The 19,044-nt window shown below is 38.4% G+C and overlaps 1 protein-coding gene across 1 annotated transcript in view; it reads left to right on the plus strand.

Annotated features, from left to right (window-relative positions):
• Window positions 1–19,044, plus strand: part of epha8 (eph receptor A8) — a 117,774-nt gene that overhangs the window by 42,613 nt on the left and 56,117 nt on the right. The window contains exons 3-7 of the mRNA XM_040159805.1: window positions 10,335–10,388; window positions 11,734–11,877; window positions 12,939–13,001; window positions 13,407–13,480; window positions 14,181–14,184. Coding sequence (XP_040015739.1) covers window positions 10,335–10,388; window positions 11,734–11,877; window positions 12,939–13,001; window positions 13,407–13,480; window positions 14,181–14,184 — 339 coding nt within the window. The remainder of the gene's footprint in view (window positions 1–10,334; window positions 10,389–11,733; window positions 11,878–12,938; window positions 13,002–13,406; window positions 13,481–14,180; window positions 14,185–19,044) is intronic.

The raw sequence follows: 19,044 nt of genomic DNA on the forward strand, positions 1-19,044 counted from the left end.
GCAGTAAGAAGCTTCTGTAGAGTGAGATAAATAGAGTACAAATAAGAACATTCAGTCAGTCATTAATAATAGCAAGGAACCTTAGAGCACAGAGTTACTTGTGGGTCATTTTGGTCTAACTGTTCTTTTTAATTTTCATTAAAAAGTTAGTAAGTTCGACATCAGTTTGTGTGTTTTTGTGGTCTGGAAGCCGCAGAGCAATCATTATTAGAAATGCAAAGTTGAGCAGGAAAGAATTTCTCTCAACACACCAGACTCCCTGCAAGAATTTGTGTGTTTATAGCCGCAGCTGCCTTCTGCTTCCTCCGAAACAGCAATGATGAATAGAGCCTTAAACAGGCAACTCCCTTTCTATTGTTCTGCAGAGCAGCAGCAAACAATCATCTCTCTCTTTCCAGCCAGTTTTCTCTCTGTATTTCTTAATCAATCCTTCATTCTCTCTTTCAACTTTTTGGGCATCCAGTCTCCTTCATACCATACGTTATGAATAGAATGATATTGATTTCATGCTACAGGGCGTCAGACTCGTATGAGAATAGACCCCAAGATTGGGATGCCAGCTTTAGAGGCAACTCTGCTTAAAAACAGCTTCTCTGATCTTCAGGCAACTCGGATTGCAACTTCTTTATCTAAGTGGAAAAGCTAAATGGTCTGAATAAAACAAAAGAGATTAAAGAGAGAAAGCCGCCGTGGAGAATCAGAGATCGAAGGATGTGGATCAGACAAGACTTGCCACGAAGAGTTAGAAGAGGCTGAGCTGTTTGGCTGTTTGACCCCAGAACATCCCGATCAGAAACACAATTAGCAGTAAATGAGAGAAGAAACTATGATCAGGCCGGATTTTACAGCTTTTGTCTGTGTTTGTGTTTTATGTAAGGAAGACAGCGATGATATCAGTCATGATATCAGTTCACCCAGGGCAGTCTGGGGGATCAGTGGACGGAGGCACAGATGAGTCACAACATCACAGCTTCACATTTGGTACACTGAGCTTATCATCCACCCGCTTATCACAATTCATCCCTGTCCCCTCTGTTTACTGTGGTACCACTTCATAGAGCTTTTCAAAACAGTGCTGCAAAGTGACTTCCAGGTGTGTGAGGAAGACATAATAATAAATAAAAGAATAGAAATTAAAAAAAAAAAAAAGTTTACACAAATCAAACACAGCAAAACAGGAATATGCAACTAGAATTCAAGGCCCTTTACATCAATGCTACACCTACTGAAGTGGTTTCACATACATTTGACTGATAATTCGCCCTCTCAGGACTGTTTGGGCCTGTACAGTCAGAGCTTGGTTGACATCCCCCTCTCACTCCGTTAGCTTTGCTGCACCTGTTAGGGCTGGACAGCTTACATCTTTATGATTCTTATTGGTACCAGTGGCTTGATGACCTCACATCTCCACCTGAACAGAGTTTTAATCAGCTAGTGAAGTGAAAAACCCTACGTGGGTTCGGAGAGACTTTAACCTTTATATGCACACCTCAGGTCTTTAGTGACCTGGGACTATATAACACCCTGTCTTATTCATTCATTTAATTCAATTAAGCACTTAACACCCAAGAGAGCATTGTTTTAATCAAAAAAGTCTACAGGGTCCTTAGAGACTGTGAATAGTTGCAGCATACTATGAGTTAATACAGACACAATGATAATGATTAGGCTTATATTAGCTCAAAAGCAGAACTGGAGCATGAGAATGATGCAGCTAGCTCAGACGATATGTGCTCTGAATGTGACAGTGGTCAAGATACCGTCCACATAGTGGCCCCAGCAGAAGTAAGGGACGATGAAGGAATATTATACAGTTGGCTCAATATATACGTAATGAAACATGACAGTAATTTGTCAACATGATCCTCAGGCAGGATTCTGTGAGGTTGGGCTGGGCCTTTGAGGAGGCTGTACTGTATTTTTAAAAAGTGATAAATGACAGCCAAAGGATGCCATCGTGCTGCTACGGGCGCCAGATCAGAAAACGCTTCTAGGTGTCAGTCTGAAGGTCAGATACAAACAACATGTTTTGTCATTTAATTGTGGAATTTTCTGAAAATTTCATTCATAAATGATACACATGATACAATTTTTACAAAAATGTGTTGTCCAGTTTAAGGTATACTTTGGAGCACTTGACCTCTATGGAACAGTGGATTGATGAGAAGATCCCAATTTTGTTTGCATCTTGTGCTCTATTACCACAAGGACAGACATGTACTGTTAGTCAATGACCATGCAGGTGATGAACTACATTCCTGATGACAATTTTCAACTATTCCACTGACTGACAATTGGTGGTGTTTGCGTGGCAAGATATGTCACAGTGCAAAGGCAGTGGAGGAAAGACTATTTCAAATATTAAGAAAAATCAGCTATCCAGATGTTTCATGACGATGGAAATGGGTTCGACACGTTTGTTAGGTCGCAGGGATACACACAAAACATTTTGTTGAGGGACACTGAGTTCAAACACAATTCCAAAAAATACCTATAATAATTCCAAAACTGTAATGTAAAATTTACAGAATGAGTTATTAGAGTTATGGTTGTACATGTATGAAGACTTTGGGTCTTATGTAATGCATAACAGTGGAACACTGGAACACAGTTCACTTAACATTATGGATTATGTTATTTTGCACACATTTGCCATATTGTAATACATGTTGGTATTGGAAAAAAATCATAAAATATTTATTTAAAATTGTCATGTTGATTTTAGCCACGTCACTAAGCCTTACTCTGAAACACAGTTGCTTGGACTCAAACCTGCTGTTGAGTCAATTTAAAAATCCCCATGAGACAGTCTACTATTACGCACTACAATTTTCCATCAGGAAGGAAAAATATTATAAAACCAATATAATAACATTTTATTTATCTGTACACCACAGACAGTAAACGCGTAAAGAAATGGAGGAGATTTATGTACATTTATTATGTTTTGACTTGGAAACAGTACAGAAGTCAGCCAAACTGAGCAAACTCATTTGGGCTTTGTTTACCTTTGATGGACTTTAGCCAAATTTGAACAAATATGAAACTTTGGCAGAGGCAGTACAGGAGTATTATGACCAACACCTGAAACAAATGCATACAGTATATTACCTTCAACAACTTTTTTATCTCAGTTTTGTCTGCATTTAGTTTGGAGATGTTTGAAACATCCAGTGTTTGACAAATGCCATGGAAAATGTATTTTTAGACTTACTGTTATGAACATTTTTATAGTCATACACTTGTGTGTACCTGCAGTATATTTGCATTTGTATATATTTGCACTGTGTGTTTGTCAGTTTTGCTCTCTGTCTGTCACAGCTGATTTCTTCTGATGAGCGACCTGATGAGTTGACAGGCAGGAAACAGATGTGCAATTTACAGCCAATTAATTTCTCAATCTGTCTCATGCTCTCTCTCTCTGTCTGGCATACACACTGTGCACATTCACACTGCATTGTCAGCCGCCGCTTTGTGAAGCACAGCCTATCTGTTGTCGTTATGATAGAAAACTCTCTTACCGCGCTCTCACAAGATAAACATGCCCTGCTGAATCTTTCTGACTTCTTCTTCTTCTCCTTGCCTGTCTGCTGAGGACGAGCAGAAAAGATTTCCATTATTCTCACGACTAAACAACAACTGATCTGGTCCAATCTCATCCCCTCCCTATGTGCCGTACAGCTCCTAACCCCCCGAAAATCTGCCTTCAACTCATTGGATTCTTCACTCCTGGACAAAATTACAAGGAGCTAAAATCCACGATTTCCCAAGGAAAGCAAAGAAAACAAAAAAAAAGGAAGGTTGAGAGCAAAGCGATGGCAAGACGGGAATAATGAGAGAGATAGAGAGGTTATATACCCCACTAATTAGCTGGGGTCTTCACAAGTTCAAGGACGTTTCAATTTAGCTGATAAAGATGAGAGGATGAGGAAGGGAGGGAAGGATGAGATGGGTAAGACTTCCTACATCTTAATTATCCCAGTGGTTTTTGGCTGGTGGCGCCTTGGGGGAGTGTGTGTGAGTGTGTGTGTCAGGGGGGAGAGCAGGGTGAGTTGGGGCTGAGGAGAGGGGTTGGAGGGCTTCCGTGGAAAGCCCAGTCGTCTTATCCAGGGCCGATTTCAGCTGGGCGCGGCCCAAAGCTTCCCGGGGTCGGCACTTTCCCTTTCAATTACTCCACCACTTGCATAAGAATCCTCAACCCAGGAGGATCATGGATAACACCAGGGTTAAACAGACATGCATGTCTTCATTCATACTCGCACACAGATTGACTCTGCCCATGCTGGTATAACTTGCAAAATAATCAGTGCTGTATATTGTTAAAGGATGAAATTCACTTGGACCGTGATTCAAGACAGTATCCGTTTTGGCTCAGATGAATATCAGTTTTCAGTATCCAGGACACCTTAACCTGTAATCCTGACTACAGCTCATCTGAAGGAGGGAGAGCAGGAGAATTGCTTTTCTCTTGGTAGAGGAGTAGGAAATCATATAGTTTGGCACTGAGTGAGTCACTGGCTCTGTTTACATCCACTGAGATGCCTCTTTTTCCTTATTGCTTTTTTTTATATCCAGGAATGAGTACCGTTCTCATTTCCTGCTACAAAATGCTTTATATTAACACACAGGGCTGGCTCTTGCTCGTCACGTTAAAAACAAAATTACATGGCATCTTTGCTTTCTTAAAGGGTTACTTTCTGCTAACTGTGCTTGTTACTGTAAGTGCAATAAAAAACAATATGAGTAATTTATGAAAACCATACATTTGCAGGAAAGCAATACTTTCATTGTTAGGCTCACAGTCTCCTGTCCACCAGCAGTCTGTTATAGCCATACTACGCTCATTAGGCTAATAGCAAAATGTTATAAACTAGCTAAAAAAAAAAGTTGTCCAGGAATCTTAAAATATGGTACGTATGGTACGACTTACTGGCAGAGACAGCAGCCCCCACGCCCAAACCAAAATTCTAATCCTGTTCTAAATGTATTCTTTTTCCACAGTAATAAAAGATAACTGATAAGAGTATCAAGAAAGTGCTGGACCGATGAGGAATATTTATAAGAATGGTAGTATCTATAAAATCCCATTGATACCCATCCACATCCATAATGCAAGTCAATACATTCTTTCGTTAGACACAGAATGTATTTCCCATTTCTTCAAATACCACCCAGTTTGTAATGCAGGCTTTTTGTTTGAACTTTAAGTCTTCAGACCAAGCTTAGATAACTCTGTTGACTTCATCAGGGTTATTTTCTCAGATACAGTGGCATGAAAAAGTCTGGGCACCCCTGATCAAAATTTCTGTTACTATATACAGCTAAGAAAGTAAAACATAAACTAATTTTTAAAAGGCAAAAAGTTAAACATTACAGATTTCTTTAATGTTTTAGACAAGTTTACCTTTTCATTTCCATCTTTTACAGTTTCAAAACAACAAAAAAGGAAAAGGGCCCAAAACAAAAATTTGGGCACCATGTATGGTCAGTACTTAATTACATCCCCTTTGGCACGTACCTCAGCTTGTAAACACTTTTTGTAGTAGCTAAGACTCTTTCAGTTCTTGTTTCAGGGATATTTGCCCATTCTCTCTTGCAAAAGTCGTCTAGCTCTGTGAAATTCTTGGGCCGTCTTGCACGCTGCTCTTTTGAGGTCTATCCACAGATTTTCAATGATGTTTAGGTCGGGGGACTGTGAAGGCCATGGCAAAACCTTCAGCTTGTGCCTCTTGAAGTCCATTGTGGATTTTAGGATGTGTTTAGAATCCTTTTCCCGCTGTAGAAGCCATCCACTTTTCATATTCAGCTTTATTATAGACAGTGTGATGTTTGCTCCTAATATTTGCTGGTATTTAATAGAATCCATGCTTCCCTTCACCAGTTCCTCGTGCCATTGGCTGCAACACAAGCCCCATTATCGATCCACCCCTGTGCTTAATAGTTGCAGCGTTGTTCTTTTTCATAAAATTCTGCACTTTTATTCTCCAAACATACCTTTTCTCATTGTGGCCAATAAGTTCTAATTTAACTTCATCAGTCCACAGGACTCATTTCCAAAATGCATCAGGCTGGTTTAGATGTTTAAAACCAGATGTTTAGATGTTTGCAAATTTCTGACGCTGAATTTTTTGGTGAGGATGCAGGAAAAGTTTTCTTCTGACGTCTCTTCCATGAAGGTCATATTTGTGCAGGTGTTGCTGCTACACTGCACGATCACTATAGAGTCTGCTTAATCTTCCTGAAGGTCTTTTGCAGTCAAACATTGGTTTTGATTTGCCTTTCTAGCAATCCTATGAGCAATTCTCTCAGAAGGTTTTCATGGTCCTCCAGACCTCAACTTGACCTTCAATGCAACAGCTACCTGAAAACGCTTTGCTATCTTCGCTATCGTCTTCTTAGCAGCTACTTAGACGAGCCCATGGCTGCTGATGATTGGGACAAGGTTTGAGGAGTCAGAGTATTTATAAAACTTTGAATTTTGCATCACATGGTCTTTCCAAATAATGACTGTGAACAAGCCATGGCACTAACAAGCTAATTAAGGTCTGAGACCCTGGTAAAAGTTATCTGAGAGCTCAAATCTCTTGAGGTGTCCAAACTTTTGTATGGTGCTCCTTTCTTTTTATCACTGTAAAATTGTAAAAAACAAAAATAATACACTAATCTTGCTTAAAATGTTGAAAAGAATGTTTCCCCTTTTGGAGGTCAGTTCATCTTCTACTCATGTAACTATTCACAGTAACAGAAATTTTGAGAAGAGGTGCCCGAAATTTTTCATGCCACTGTATAAGAAAGCTCCTCAAATGCCACAGAAGACACTGCATGCTTAATAACAATCCTAATGATGAGTAAATCTAAGTCAGGTAAATCAGATTTACATGTGTAAAAGTGTCCCTTTAATATAATGAATTTCTTTTGAAATAATTTGAAGGGAAACATAATACAGTGAGGGATGAGGCTAAACTGCAAAATAATAGAATATTAGCTAGGAAGAGAAATGCTGTATGATTTGATTGGAAGGGGAGAAGGGTGGGATCTATGAAAAAATAAATGTGATGGCTTTATTTTTTTATTTTTATGTTCATGCCTTCTATTGCAGGATGAGGTCACCATTAAAGACTTAGTCAAATACAAAATAAATTTTCCAAGTTCTAAGCCCCTTTCTCTGTGTTAATTGTTCAGGAATCTCTTGGTATATGCCAAATACAGTATGTGCCAAAAAAATAATTTTGAATATTAATATGTCAGAATCCCTCACTTTTCTCCTCCTGTAATATATATATATATATATATATATATATATATATATATATATATATATATATATATATATATACATAAACATAAAGTTATCAAATGTGATTTGGGACAACCAGCTGCCCCCTCCCATCTTATAAAGATCCAGTGACCTGCTCAGACATTGGAAAGTTGCCAGGTTTGGGTCTGGTTTCTTGCACCAATGGACCCATACAAAAATTCTAACCAATGATCACAGTAATAATCTCATTCTGCTTTCCCTTATATCAAATAAATCATGTGTTTCTTTTGTTAACTCATATTCTATTGTTTATTGTTTGTCTTTTGAATGACCTCTGCTTGCTTTATGTCACATGCAAATTTCCTGTTTCAACAGGAGTAGAGCAGGAAGAAAGCTGCTCTCCAAATCCCATTCCCTTGCAGTTTAGATTAAGGTGTTTGCATTTGACACCCTGCAATTGAGTCTCCACATTACCATGAATAAACCAGTTGACAGAACATCTATTTCCTCTATGACTGAACTGTGGTGGGCTATTTCTAATACTGGAGCACAAAAGGATGATATATTTTTCCTCCTGACATCAAAATATACCATAAAACTGTGCAACTGGATTAGCATTTACAATGAAAACCATAAGTAGAAGGTGTAAAGTGTTTTTATACAGCAATAAGCTGTTGTACAGTAAAGCAGGCAACGTTTACTGGGCTGGATTGCACTGTGTGCATGAAGGGAAATTACACTGTTTTTTAAAATGGTTCTGATTCTGCTTATTTTTGTCCATTATAAGTCATGGCGATATTTTACTCACCACCTCTGTTGTAGAGATTTGGGAAACATGGACCCTGATATGAAAAACACTTATTGGGCAAGGAAACTCAAAAAAATGTTTGTCATGTTGTCTTAGTTTAGCATGTTAGTATGCTAACATTTGTTAATTAACACTACACACAAAGTACAGCTGAGGCTATGCCATTAGTTTTGCAGTTATTTAGTGATAAACCAAAGGACTGGACAAAACTTAAATTTTGACTTGATGGTACTGGAGGAGAAGTCAGAGGATCATCAAACTCTTTAGGATTCACCCTCTGGAGACCATGAACGTCTTGACAAAATCTTATGGCTATCCATTCGGTAGTTGTTGAGATAATTCAGTCTAGATTAGAGTGGTGGACCGACAGAGAGACATTGCCCTTGAACCAGTCTGCTGGCATGGCACAAAACTTCAATTCAACAGAATTCTCTTTCAAACATCGGAAGTAAACAAAGAAAATAAATCCACTGAAAATCCCTGTAGCATTAATAACTTCGAAAAGAACCAGTTCATATGAAGTTTTGTCCTACTACCTCGGGAAATCAAAAGTATTTATAGCTGTTATGAATGGCCACACAGGTGGTGGAGGTGGAGTGACAAGGCGGCCATCATAAAGAGAGGTGGGAGACGAGTTATTGTTTAAATCTGGGGATAACAGCAGACATTTTCAGACACTCTTTCCTGGTTAACATTCATAGTGTTGCACTCGGTTGTTTGTAATACCAGTCACAAAAATAATTGTGTCAGGAAAGAGAAAAAGAGAGCTCGAGAGAGAAGTTCACAACCTGGGCCCTCTACACAACTGACCAGTCAAGGCGTGACCTGGGTCAAGGAAAGTTACAGAAAGTGGTTGTTCATAGCCCCCCTAATCAGAAAGGTGTGTGTGGCTCTGAAATTTTTTGACCATCCAACTTCTGAAAAAGCATACTGGCAGCTTTATTTTGCAGATGACTTGACCTTTGACCTTTTCATGCATTGACCCAAAACCAAGCTCAAAAACTAAATTTAGCATGGATGTACTTTACACGTATCCAATTTGTGTTTTAAGTTGTTTATACACTGATTTGGACAGATGTCTGAAGTGTTTTCATTGACTATTGACTATTTAGTCAGGATTTGACCACTAAGTGACAACTAACTATACAGTTTCAAGTGTATCTTTCCAAAACGAAATGCTAATGCATGCATATGTAAATGTCTTGTTTACATTTTTACCGCTTGTGAACACTGGAGCAAAAATAGACTGACTGGTATGCGGAGTAGGGCTGGGATCTGTTCACAGAAAAGAGATCATTTTCAATCATCTTGTCCTACACTGCATAGGTGTTCCTGTGTACATACCCACTGATGCATTCAAATAAATCAGAATTTTGAGTTTAATCTTCTTCTGCGTCCTACCACACAAAATCTGGGCATTTTCTGGGCGTCTGTAGATAGAGGTTTTTGGGAGTGAATCTTATATCTCCCCACCATACACACAGAGCAGGAGCGGAACAGACTGTTTCCTGTGCTTTCTTCTGGTGCAGGACCCAGTAGATGCAGGGAGATGTAACGCACATCAACACATTTAGAAATACCAACACATTTCACTTACTGTTCCTCCTCGTAACTCTGTTATTGCCTGCCAGCGGTATTCAGTAAACAATGTAAATCTAATCACATACATGAGGGGCATCTCATTAAAAAGAAACATGTCCCCTTGGAATTACAATAAGTGAATTCCAACATGCTGAAATTTAGAACACATGATTGCACGTGTTAACCGCTGCTCACCAGAACACTGTAGTGGAATACATCAGCATAATTAAAACTAGCACTAATCCCAGTTTAACAGTGTTTATCGAGACTTTAGAAATAACATTTTTAGATGAATAAACATTAGAAACTGAATGGGAAGGTGGACTTTTAACCTCATGCATAAAACTATCTCTACATTTTGTCGTACAAAGTCATATAGATAAGGACATTTGAAATCACCGCAAATCATCTGGAAAACCCTGGTGTTCGTCCTCTGAGAGAAGACAAACAGTGGGACTGTTGCCTGTGTGACAGGAGTCGTCCTGTGTTTCATTTGAAATCGGAGCTAATAATCTTCCAGTGTGGTTAGGGAAACACACAGTCACAGATAGGCACAGGCACAGATAATCATATGGGAAATATAGACAGCAGCTGAAGGATATGTTGCATATGAATCTGAAAATCCTGGAGGCGTGTGAACATGTGACTCACACACGAATGTTTCCCTGTGTCTTTGTCTCTGCGCAGTGGGATGCCATTAATGAGATGGACGAGTACTTCAGTCCCATCCACACGTACCAGGTGTGTAATGTTGTCAGTGTGTGGGTTTAATATTTTATTAGAATTAATTATTATATGATAACCTCAGTTGAATATATCACCTTGGACCTAGGGAAACTTTGTATGCTAGACAATATCATTAAACAGTTCACTGGCACGATGACGATAATGATCATAATGATATTGTCTATAATACAGCTGAAATGATGAGTTGATAAGTTAAGTGGTCATTCAACTGTTGACAATTAATCATTTAACTCCATTTATAAGCAGAAATGCCAACAAATTCAGTTCAAGTTCCAGCCTCTAATATATTCATACTTGCTTGTTTTCATAGTTTGCTATAATAGTAATCTTTAACTTGACATTCTGACAAAACAATTGATTACTCTTGAATACTCTTGTAAACTGTGATAGACATTTTTCACTAGTCCCTGACATTTGAAAGACCAGATTTTTAGTCAATTAATCAAGAAAATAATAATCAGTGAAAATGAAAACTGTTATTATTTGCACCTTGGTGCAAACTTTTAATTCCCAACATGAGGATCTAAATGCTATTTCAAAGCTTTCTCCATTAACACTGGTGGGGAAAACACAATTAATTTTTATCGATAAATCTAAATGCAGTTAAATTTAAACGGTTTGAGTCACAAAATGAATAAAAATAGTCCTGAAAAAACTAGACTCAGCCCATACGCTATCCACCAAGTGGTAGTTTTTAGTTGTAGCGGACAAATTCCCACCAAGTTGCTAACCTGCAAAGATAAACAAAAGAAAGAAAGAAGGCATTTTCATATTGTAGTCATTAATAGCTAAGACCCAGACAGTAGCCAGTCTTGTGAATATGAAGCCATACAGATGAATGGACAGAGCATGTAACTTATGTATTTCTAAAATACTACACCAGTCTTAAAGATGCTGTGTGGAGCCATCAGCAAGTAACATCCACATAAAATCGAGGTTATTAGCATAATTACAATAAACCTACCAGACCAATGCATAACGAACTCTCAGCTTTTACCACTGGGCTAAATGAGATAAAAATATGTTAAATTGTTTTACACAAAACAAACTAGGAAACGCTTTAAGAGTGACACATTTGTACCAGTTCTATGTCAGCTCTGGTCACTACATCTGAATGCATATTAGCTGTTGTGAAGAGCTGGGAGCAGCAGTTCCACTCTTCAAAACAAATACGGCTACTTATTAGAGGCCTAAATCACATCTTTGAAACAGAACCACAGAAGTCTAAACATTTTGAAAAAACCGAATCCACTCGTAGCATCTTTAGTGACTGCGATGTTTATTTTTATTGATGGCGTTGATGCTGCTGCTGCTGATTATAACAGTTACTCTGAATCAGGTCTGTAACGTGATGAGTCCCAGCCAGAACAACTGGCTGAGGACGGGCTGGATCCCTCGAGAGGGAGCCAGGAGGATCTACATTGAGGTCAAGTTCACCCTGAGAGACTGCAACAGCATGCCCGGAGTACTGGGCACCTGCAAGGTAAATCTCAGACAGAGAGGAGAGGCTGGGGAAGTCGGGAGGGTATAGATATATGTAAGAGAAAGAAACAAAGCTGCAAAGTAAGAGTTCTTAAATATTCTGTTAAATATACAGTTAGCATTTAAAAATGATCAAATTCTGAGATGAAATCTATTTAAACTTGCACAGCTCAGAGACTCTCTGACTCAAATTGCTTCACAATGGCCTTTAAACGTAATTAAGAAAGTACAGTTTTGGCTCCATAGGACTTTTGTGACATTTGGGGAGTTTGATATATTGCTCATTTTACCTAACAAGTGAAAACTGAGAAAATGAGAACCGGTAGCAGCTCAAAGGCCATTTTAATGACCAAATATAGACAGGACAGAGCTTGTGGTAACTGAGGTGTGAAATTGACCAAACATTTTTAAAAGCAGAGAATACAGAACCTTCCAATGTTTAAAGTCTTAGTTTACTCGGGAAGATACATATTTCTGTACTGAAGTGGTAACTTTACAACTTAATTTCATCTGCCATCACAGGGTTAAGGTCCTGTTAGTGGTCCTGTCAAACCATTTCCTTAGGTGGTTTTAGTCCATCTGTAATGCTTCCAGGTTGCATTTACACTTTTTTGATATTGGATATGTCAAAGCCCCATTGGAACTATGATACCAAGGGAAGGTGTATAAATAAAATATTCATTCTGTTCCTGAGTAATTTCACTCATCGTTCTGGACAGTATTTTTAATCACTGGAAAATTACAGTATTTGACAAAAATAAATAAATTTAATAAATAAATAAATTTAAAAAAATTCCCTTGCCTCTCAGAGCTTCTGTACAAAGCAGCTCTTCATGCAGGAAGACCACCTCTCACAGAAGAACAGTAGTTAACTTGGCTGTAATTATTACTGTGGTGTGGGTGAAAAATTACCCCAATACACACTCCAGGCGGGATTATAATGACTGACCAGCGCAGGCAGTGTTAGAGTCACCTCATCTCCCCTAGAGAAATAAATCAAGTCTGAGGGTTTTTCTAAAGAACACACATACGGTACTCAAACTCACCTTGTTTGTTCTACAGGAAACCTTCAACCTGTACTACTACGAGTCTGACAGAGCGGCAGGCTCGGCCATACGAACAGCAGTTCCACATCATAGAAGTTCAAGACAGGTTGGAAACATTCACAGCCCTGAGGCCTGTACTATGAAGTAAATTCAGTATAACCTGATATTCGTTATCTGGCTTCACAACATCAACAGAACATAAGCTGCTGTAAAGCAAGCTGGTTATCAACTGGCTCAGTTAACTCTGGGGCAAAGTTCTCCGCTACATATAGCCTTCCGTGAAGGAGGAAGGAAGAGATTTTACAACACACAACATCCAGAAAAATGATGAATACTTATAAATATGATATGAGAAGAAACTGTCAGGACGGTAAGTTTGGTTATAGTGACAGCCAAAAAAAAGATAAGCAAGGGTGAAAATAAGAGAGATGTCATCAAATAAGAAGATAAAAAAGAAACACTAGAAATAATTTCCAATTGCAAGGTGAACCAGTTCATTAAGATTGATACCTGGGAGTGGGATCTGGGAGGGGGTAGACGTAGACTTCAACTCAACACGTAAAGAATCAGAGAGCTTAAACAACAACAATCATCCAAATGTCATCCAGGCTCTTTGAAACAATATCTCACTGTGGATAGAAAGTTTACGCTTAAGTTTCTTCATAATTCTTTCAGCATTCAGTTCACAGCACAACATTCACAGCCCTGAGGCCACAGCCCTGAGGTAGGTAATAGCAAGATATCTTTTTCGTTATCTTATTCAGCTTCACTGTCGCTTGGCTGAGCTGTCCAGGTAAGCTAGATAGCTGCTGCTGGTTATCAACTCTCCAGTGGCTCTGGGCTCCGCTCCTGTCTACATACATGTCACACGGAAGAGAAGAAGATTTTAAGATTTACAACACATTACAAGCAACAAATGAATAAACAAAAATGAAGTAGAATGATAAAGAAACTGAATAAACTATGAGGGTTATTTGGTTAGCCAAAAACAAAAAAAGGTGAAATGAAATGATGTGATAAGATGATACATAACTAGAAATAAAAAAAGAAAAAAGAAAAAAAATTATTAAATTAAAGCTAAGGATATACTGTAAGTACAGAAATAGAAATTTTATTTTTACTTGATTATATTGAGTTTTTTGTGATTTTGATGATGAACAACAATGAATGATGATGTGATGAAAAAAAAAAAAAAAGAAGTAAGTAAATGTGTTTTGTTTCTCTGCTGCAAAGCAGAACGGAGAGGAGAGAACAGAAGAGAAGTAGTTCATGTCTGATGAGGTCAATCAGAGTGGCATGTTCATTTATAGTCATGAGAAATAACAGTGTGTGTGTGATTTTTTTTTTAATAAAAAGAATCAGAGGGTTTTTTTTTTTTTTTTTACTGTAAAACAATTATTATTAAGTTTCTTACTGGTTGTGTTTATTGTTTGTTGATTGATGATGAACAAACTATGATGAATATGATGCAGAAAAAAAAAAGTTATAAGTAAGCGTCAGACTGTTTTTTCTGCTGCCAAAAAAGCAGAGAGGAGAGGAGAGAGAAGAGAAGAAGTAGTTCATGTCTGATGAGGTCAATCAGAGTGGCATGTTCATTTATAGTCATGAGAAATACTTAACAGTGTGTGGATAATTTTCCTAATAAAAGACATCAGAGGGTTTAGTTTTTTTTTTTTTTTCCAATTATGGTCAAAGAGTCTCCTCATGTTATTCTGAACTGCAGTGATGGAACAGGAATGTAAACGCATCAACACTGTCAGGAATCCTGTCAGGAATCAAATAAAGTTTGACAAAATAATTCAAATGAAGCTTTTACAGTTATTATGTTGTTATTTAGTGTGATAAACTCTCCCTTTGTTCTAAAACCAGAGTGAACATATGAAAAGCCTCAAACGGCAAACGACTTGCTCAAACAATTCGACGGATCTATAAAAATGTCTGTTGCTCTTTATTAAATGTCACTTTATTGTAAACTCCTGTCGGACTCCTGGAGGAATGATTACTTAGTTTTTCCAGTAATCTGATTGGACTGTTGTAACCCTGAAAAACCTGGGTTAAACCTGAAGTTGCCTTGCTAACCCCAGATCCTGCTTTGTGGTACAGGCCTCTGAAGCAGTTTTGTGCTCGGTTATGCAGAACTGTAAAATAAAACAAACAGCAGGGCTCGGATCAGTATCATGGGAATCAGAAGCGGATGTGTTTGTAAAGTGGCTTTGCTGTGTATTCTTTCCATCATCTTTTTCTCTTTTGTGCTTACAGTAATGCCGAAGCATGAACATTTAGACAATGTTACACAAATATGTCCAATATGCTACTTTGCATTGGCTGTTGTTTTCTATGCTTGATTATTAGTTCAACTTCAACACATTTAATTTGAGTTCAAAACAATGGTGTTCAGCCGAATAAATTGTGAACTGACAGAGATATTCTGTTTGCTGCCATTACAGTCAATTGAGACAATTTAGAGCTTCCACAAAGAAATGTTTGTTTTTTCCATATATTTTTCTCAGTACCAACAAATCCCATTACAACACCCAAGCCAACAGTGAACTGACCTTATTTACAAGTATTGTGTGTGTATCTGAAGCCATACATATTTTACTCCTCTGTGCCATCGAGGTCCATTGTTGTCCAAAAACTATAAAAAGCACATCAAAGAGCCACACTGTTGCACCAGGTGATGTTAAAATACTGTGGTTTATTTTGACTCAGGCCAACATACACCATTCTGCTGGCGTAAATACTCACTTAATCATCAAATATTACCCACAAAAAAGTCCCCAACAAATGCACTATTTCCTCCTGTTTGAGCAAAGCTTACTAAAAACTACAGTGCCCAGCTGTTTTAGGCAATAACTGAGCCTTTGTTAAAAATATTGTGAGCGGTTTTTGGTAATGGGCTTGGAGCTAAGAGCCACAGATAGGGTTTAAGAAGTCAGAACGAATTTGAGGCCACACTAACACATTTTCTGGTGTTGTATTTGTTGACAGTAAGAAAATAAGATCACCACCCTTATCCTTTAAAACTAAATTTCATCCTTTAAAACTGAAAAATTGGCCTAGTGATGCAATTCATAATAGGTTGTTGTGTTGAGCTGATTTGGGTGCAGGTAGTGTAAAGCTGGATTACTGAAATTCTGTCATGCTCTGTAAGCATTCAAAACATATATATCGTCACCTCAGTAAATTTAATTTTTATTTGATGAGCTGAACCTGGAAAGATCTGCATAGTAGCTTCTCCACACGGTTCAGGTGCAGCTTCTACATACAGCATATGGCCAAACATGTGTGCAGACACTTGTAGTTGAAATGCAAGGTAAATCACAACAAGTGTCATCTGTCAGTGACTTTCAACTGAACATTACAAATAACAGATTGAGTTGCAATGCAACTTGTATCCTTTGTTTTTTCTTTGTTTTTTCTGTTTTTCAGTGCAACCAATTAATAAAGAAAATCCTAGCCCAACCTGGGAAACAAACAGAAAATAGAAGCCACAGATGTCCATACATGTAACCATGCCCCTATCACAAAACTATATAGCAACGCTTACATCGTGAAACTGTTTAGCTTTTCTTTGGGGAAACCTATATGTTTGGCTGGTAAGGATGCTACTTTTGTGCAGTGTTTTTCAAAGGTTAATTTGCATTATATTTAATTTCCAGTTATTATCGTGTAGCATGTTTACCGATCAACCGTATTTGACAATAATGTGATTCTAGATAACACACACATAAACATGCACACATACATACTGAAAATGTAGATATAGTCTATCTATCTATCTATCTATCTATCTATCTATCTATCTATCGATCTACTCACACACTCACACAAACACACACACACACACACACACACAAACACACACACACACAGTCAAACACACACACAGTCCATCTGTGGTACATTCAGTTGATTGGACATGATTTGGAAAGACACACACCTGTCTATATAAAGTCTCACAGCTGACAATGCATATCGGAGCAAAAACCAAGCCATGATGTCGAAGGAACTGCTTGCAGAGCTCAGAGATCTGTGTTGAGGCACAGATCTGGGGAAGGCAACACTGAAGGTTCCCAAGAGCACAGTGGCCTCCATAATTCTTCAATGGAAGAAGCGTGGAACAACCAGGACTCTTCCTAGGGCGGGCCGCCTGGACAAACTGAGCAATCGAGAGAAAAGGGCCTGGCTGAGCTCCAGAGATCCTGTGTGGAGATTGGAGAAACTTCCAGACGGAAGCCTCTCCTCAGTGAAAGACACATGAAAGCTGCTTGGAGTTTGCAAAAAAAGCACCCAGAGGACTCTAAGACTGTGAGAAACAAGCAGTCTGAGATATATATATATATATATATATATATATATATATATATATATATCTTGCAGACGTAATGCAGCAGTTATCTCCTGCTCTCTACATACCACTTGATATGATTCTTGCATAGGTGGTAAAAGAGGTTAGTGGTGTTTGAGTCTGTTATAATGACCAGTCTGTGGCATAATTTGCATAGTACAGTTTTCTGGTCCGTCTCAGTTTGTCTTAGCTGGTCAGAGTCCTTCTCCTGTTCAGAATGACCCCGTTCTGTGTCCCGTTCACTCTCCTCCATGTTTTTTTTTGTGCTGCCTTCAAGCAAATTACCTACCTACATCTGTGCCATGTGGAAGAACGCAAAGCATCGTCCAAATGACGAAAAATATTGCCGTTAAGAGTGTAATTTGCGACACAACAAAATGAACAATAGATGTTTTTCTATCATCACAAAATATATATCTTCATATCGCACAGTCCTACCTCCATGCTGAGAGAGTGCCTCAGGCAGCAGACGACAGAGGGTGATGAGGAGGAATTGAAAATATTGTGGAAGACCAAGCCCCTCCATGGGATGTGTCATCGGCAGATAGAGGAAGTGGCTGACATCAAGAAATCCTACCAGTGGCTAGAAAAGGCTGGCCTGAGGGACAGCACAGAGGCTCTGTTCATAGCAGCACAACATCAGGCCCCTAAGCACCAGATCCAGATAGAGGCAGGGGTCTATCACAGCAGACAGGACCCAAAGTGCAGGCTGCGCTAAGATGCCCTTGAGACAGTCAAGCACATCGTAGCAGGATGTAAGTTGCAAGCTGGGACAGCGTACACTGAGAGGCATAACCAAGTGGCTGGGATAGTGTACAGGAACATCTGTGCTGAGTATAGATTAGAAGTACCCAACTCCCGGTGGGACACACCACTGAAAGTGGTTGAGAACAACAGAGCTTTCAGTTTACCTCCACTGCAGAAGGTAACACGCCTTTATTTGAGGCAGACTCATATTAGAGGCAGGTCTTTATCTATAAATCCCTCTGTCTGATAAGTAGAATTTGTCATATTTTATTACGAAGCCTGATTTTTATCCCCCCCCATTTGCCCTGTTAGAGTTATTGCATTATGCTCTTAATACAAACACTTCCCATAACCACTAAAATTAAAAGCCCTACAGTGTTTTAGTGGACAGAAACCTTTCATTACGTAACAGGGCTTTTGTTGTTAAATATTTGCAGGCATACCATATGCAGCAACAGCCGGACGAGATTAAGCAAATTGGATCAGAATGAATGAAACAAACACCACCATTGTGCCAGCAAAGTGTTGAGAATAGCATAGCAGCCATTATCAGAGGCCCTGCTTTTAATTGACTACCTGTTTTTATTTGAGGAAACACGGCATTTGTGTGTGTGTATATATATATATATATATATATATATATATATATATATATATATATATATATATATATATACACACAATTATGACATTTACTTTATTTTATCTTATCTCACCTTATTTTGTCATTCTTTTTCTTTGGTTCCCTGACTATTGCTAATAGTCCTCACGGTTAAAATATGAAAGACTCTTGTGATTCTGGACATTTAATTCAGTTTCTGTCAGATTAGATATTCACCTGTGCTGTACCTTTACTCTTTTACAGACAGATGTAGTTAATAGACATTCGTATTCTGTTATTTTTCCATCCATCAGCAACCATACAGTGTGTCCACAACTGAAAAATGTTAGCAGACAGTGCTAGGAAAAAAAAAAAAAAAAATCCTCATTCCTGGTGATACTTACTGCACAACATATGTTTAAT

The sequence above is a fragment of the Xiphias gladius genome, chromosome 21 (genome assembly GCF_016859285.1).
Source record: "Xiphias gladius isolate SHS-SW01 ecotype Sanya breed wild chromosome 21, ASM1685928v1, whole genome shotgun sequence".
Classification (NCBI taxonomy): Eukaryota; Metazoa; Chordata; class Actinopteri; order Istiophoriformes; family Xiphiidae; genus Xiphias; species Xiphias gladius.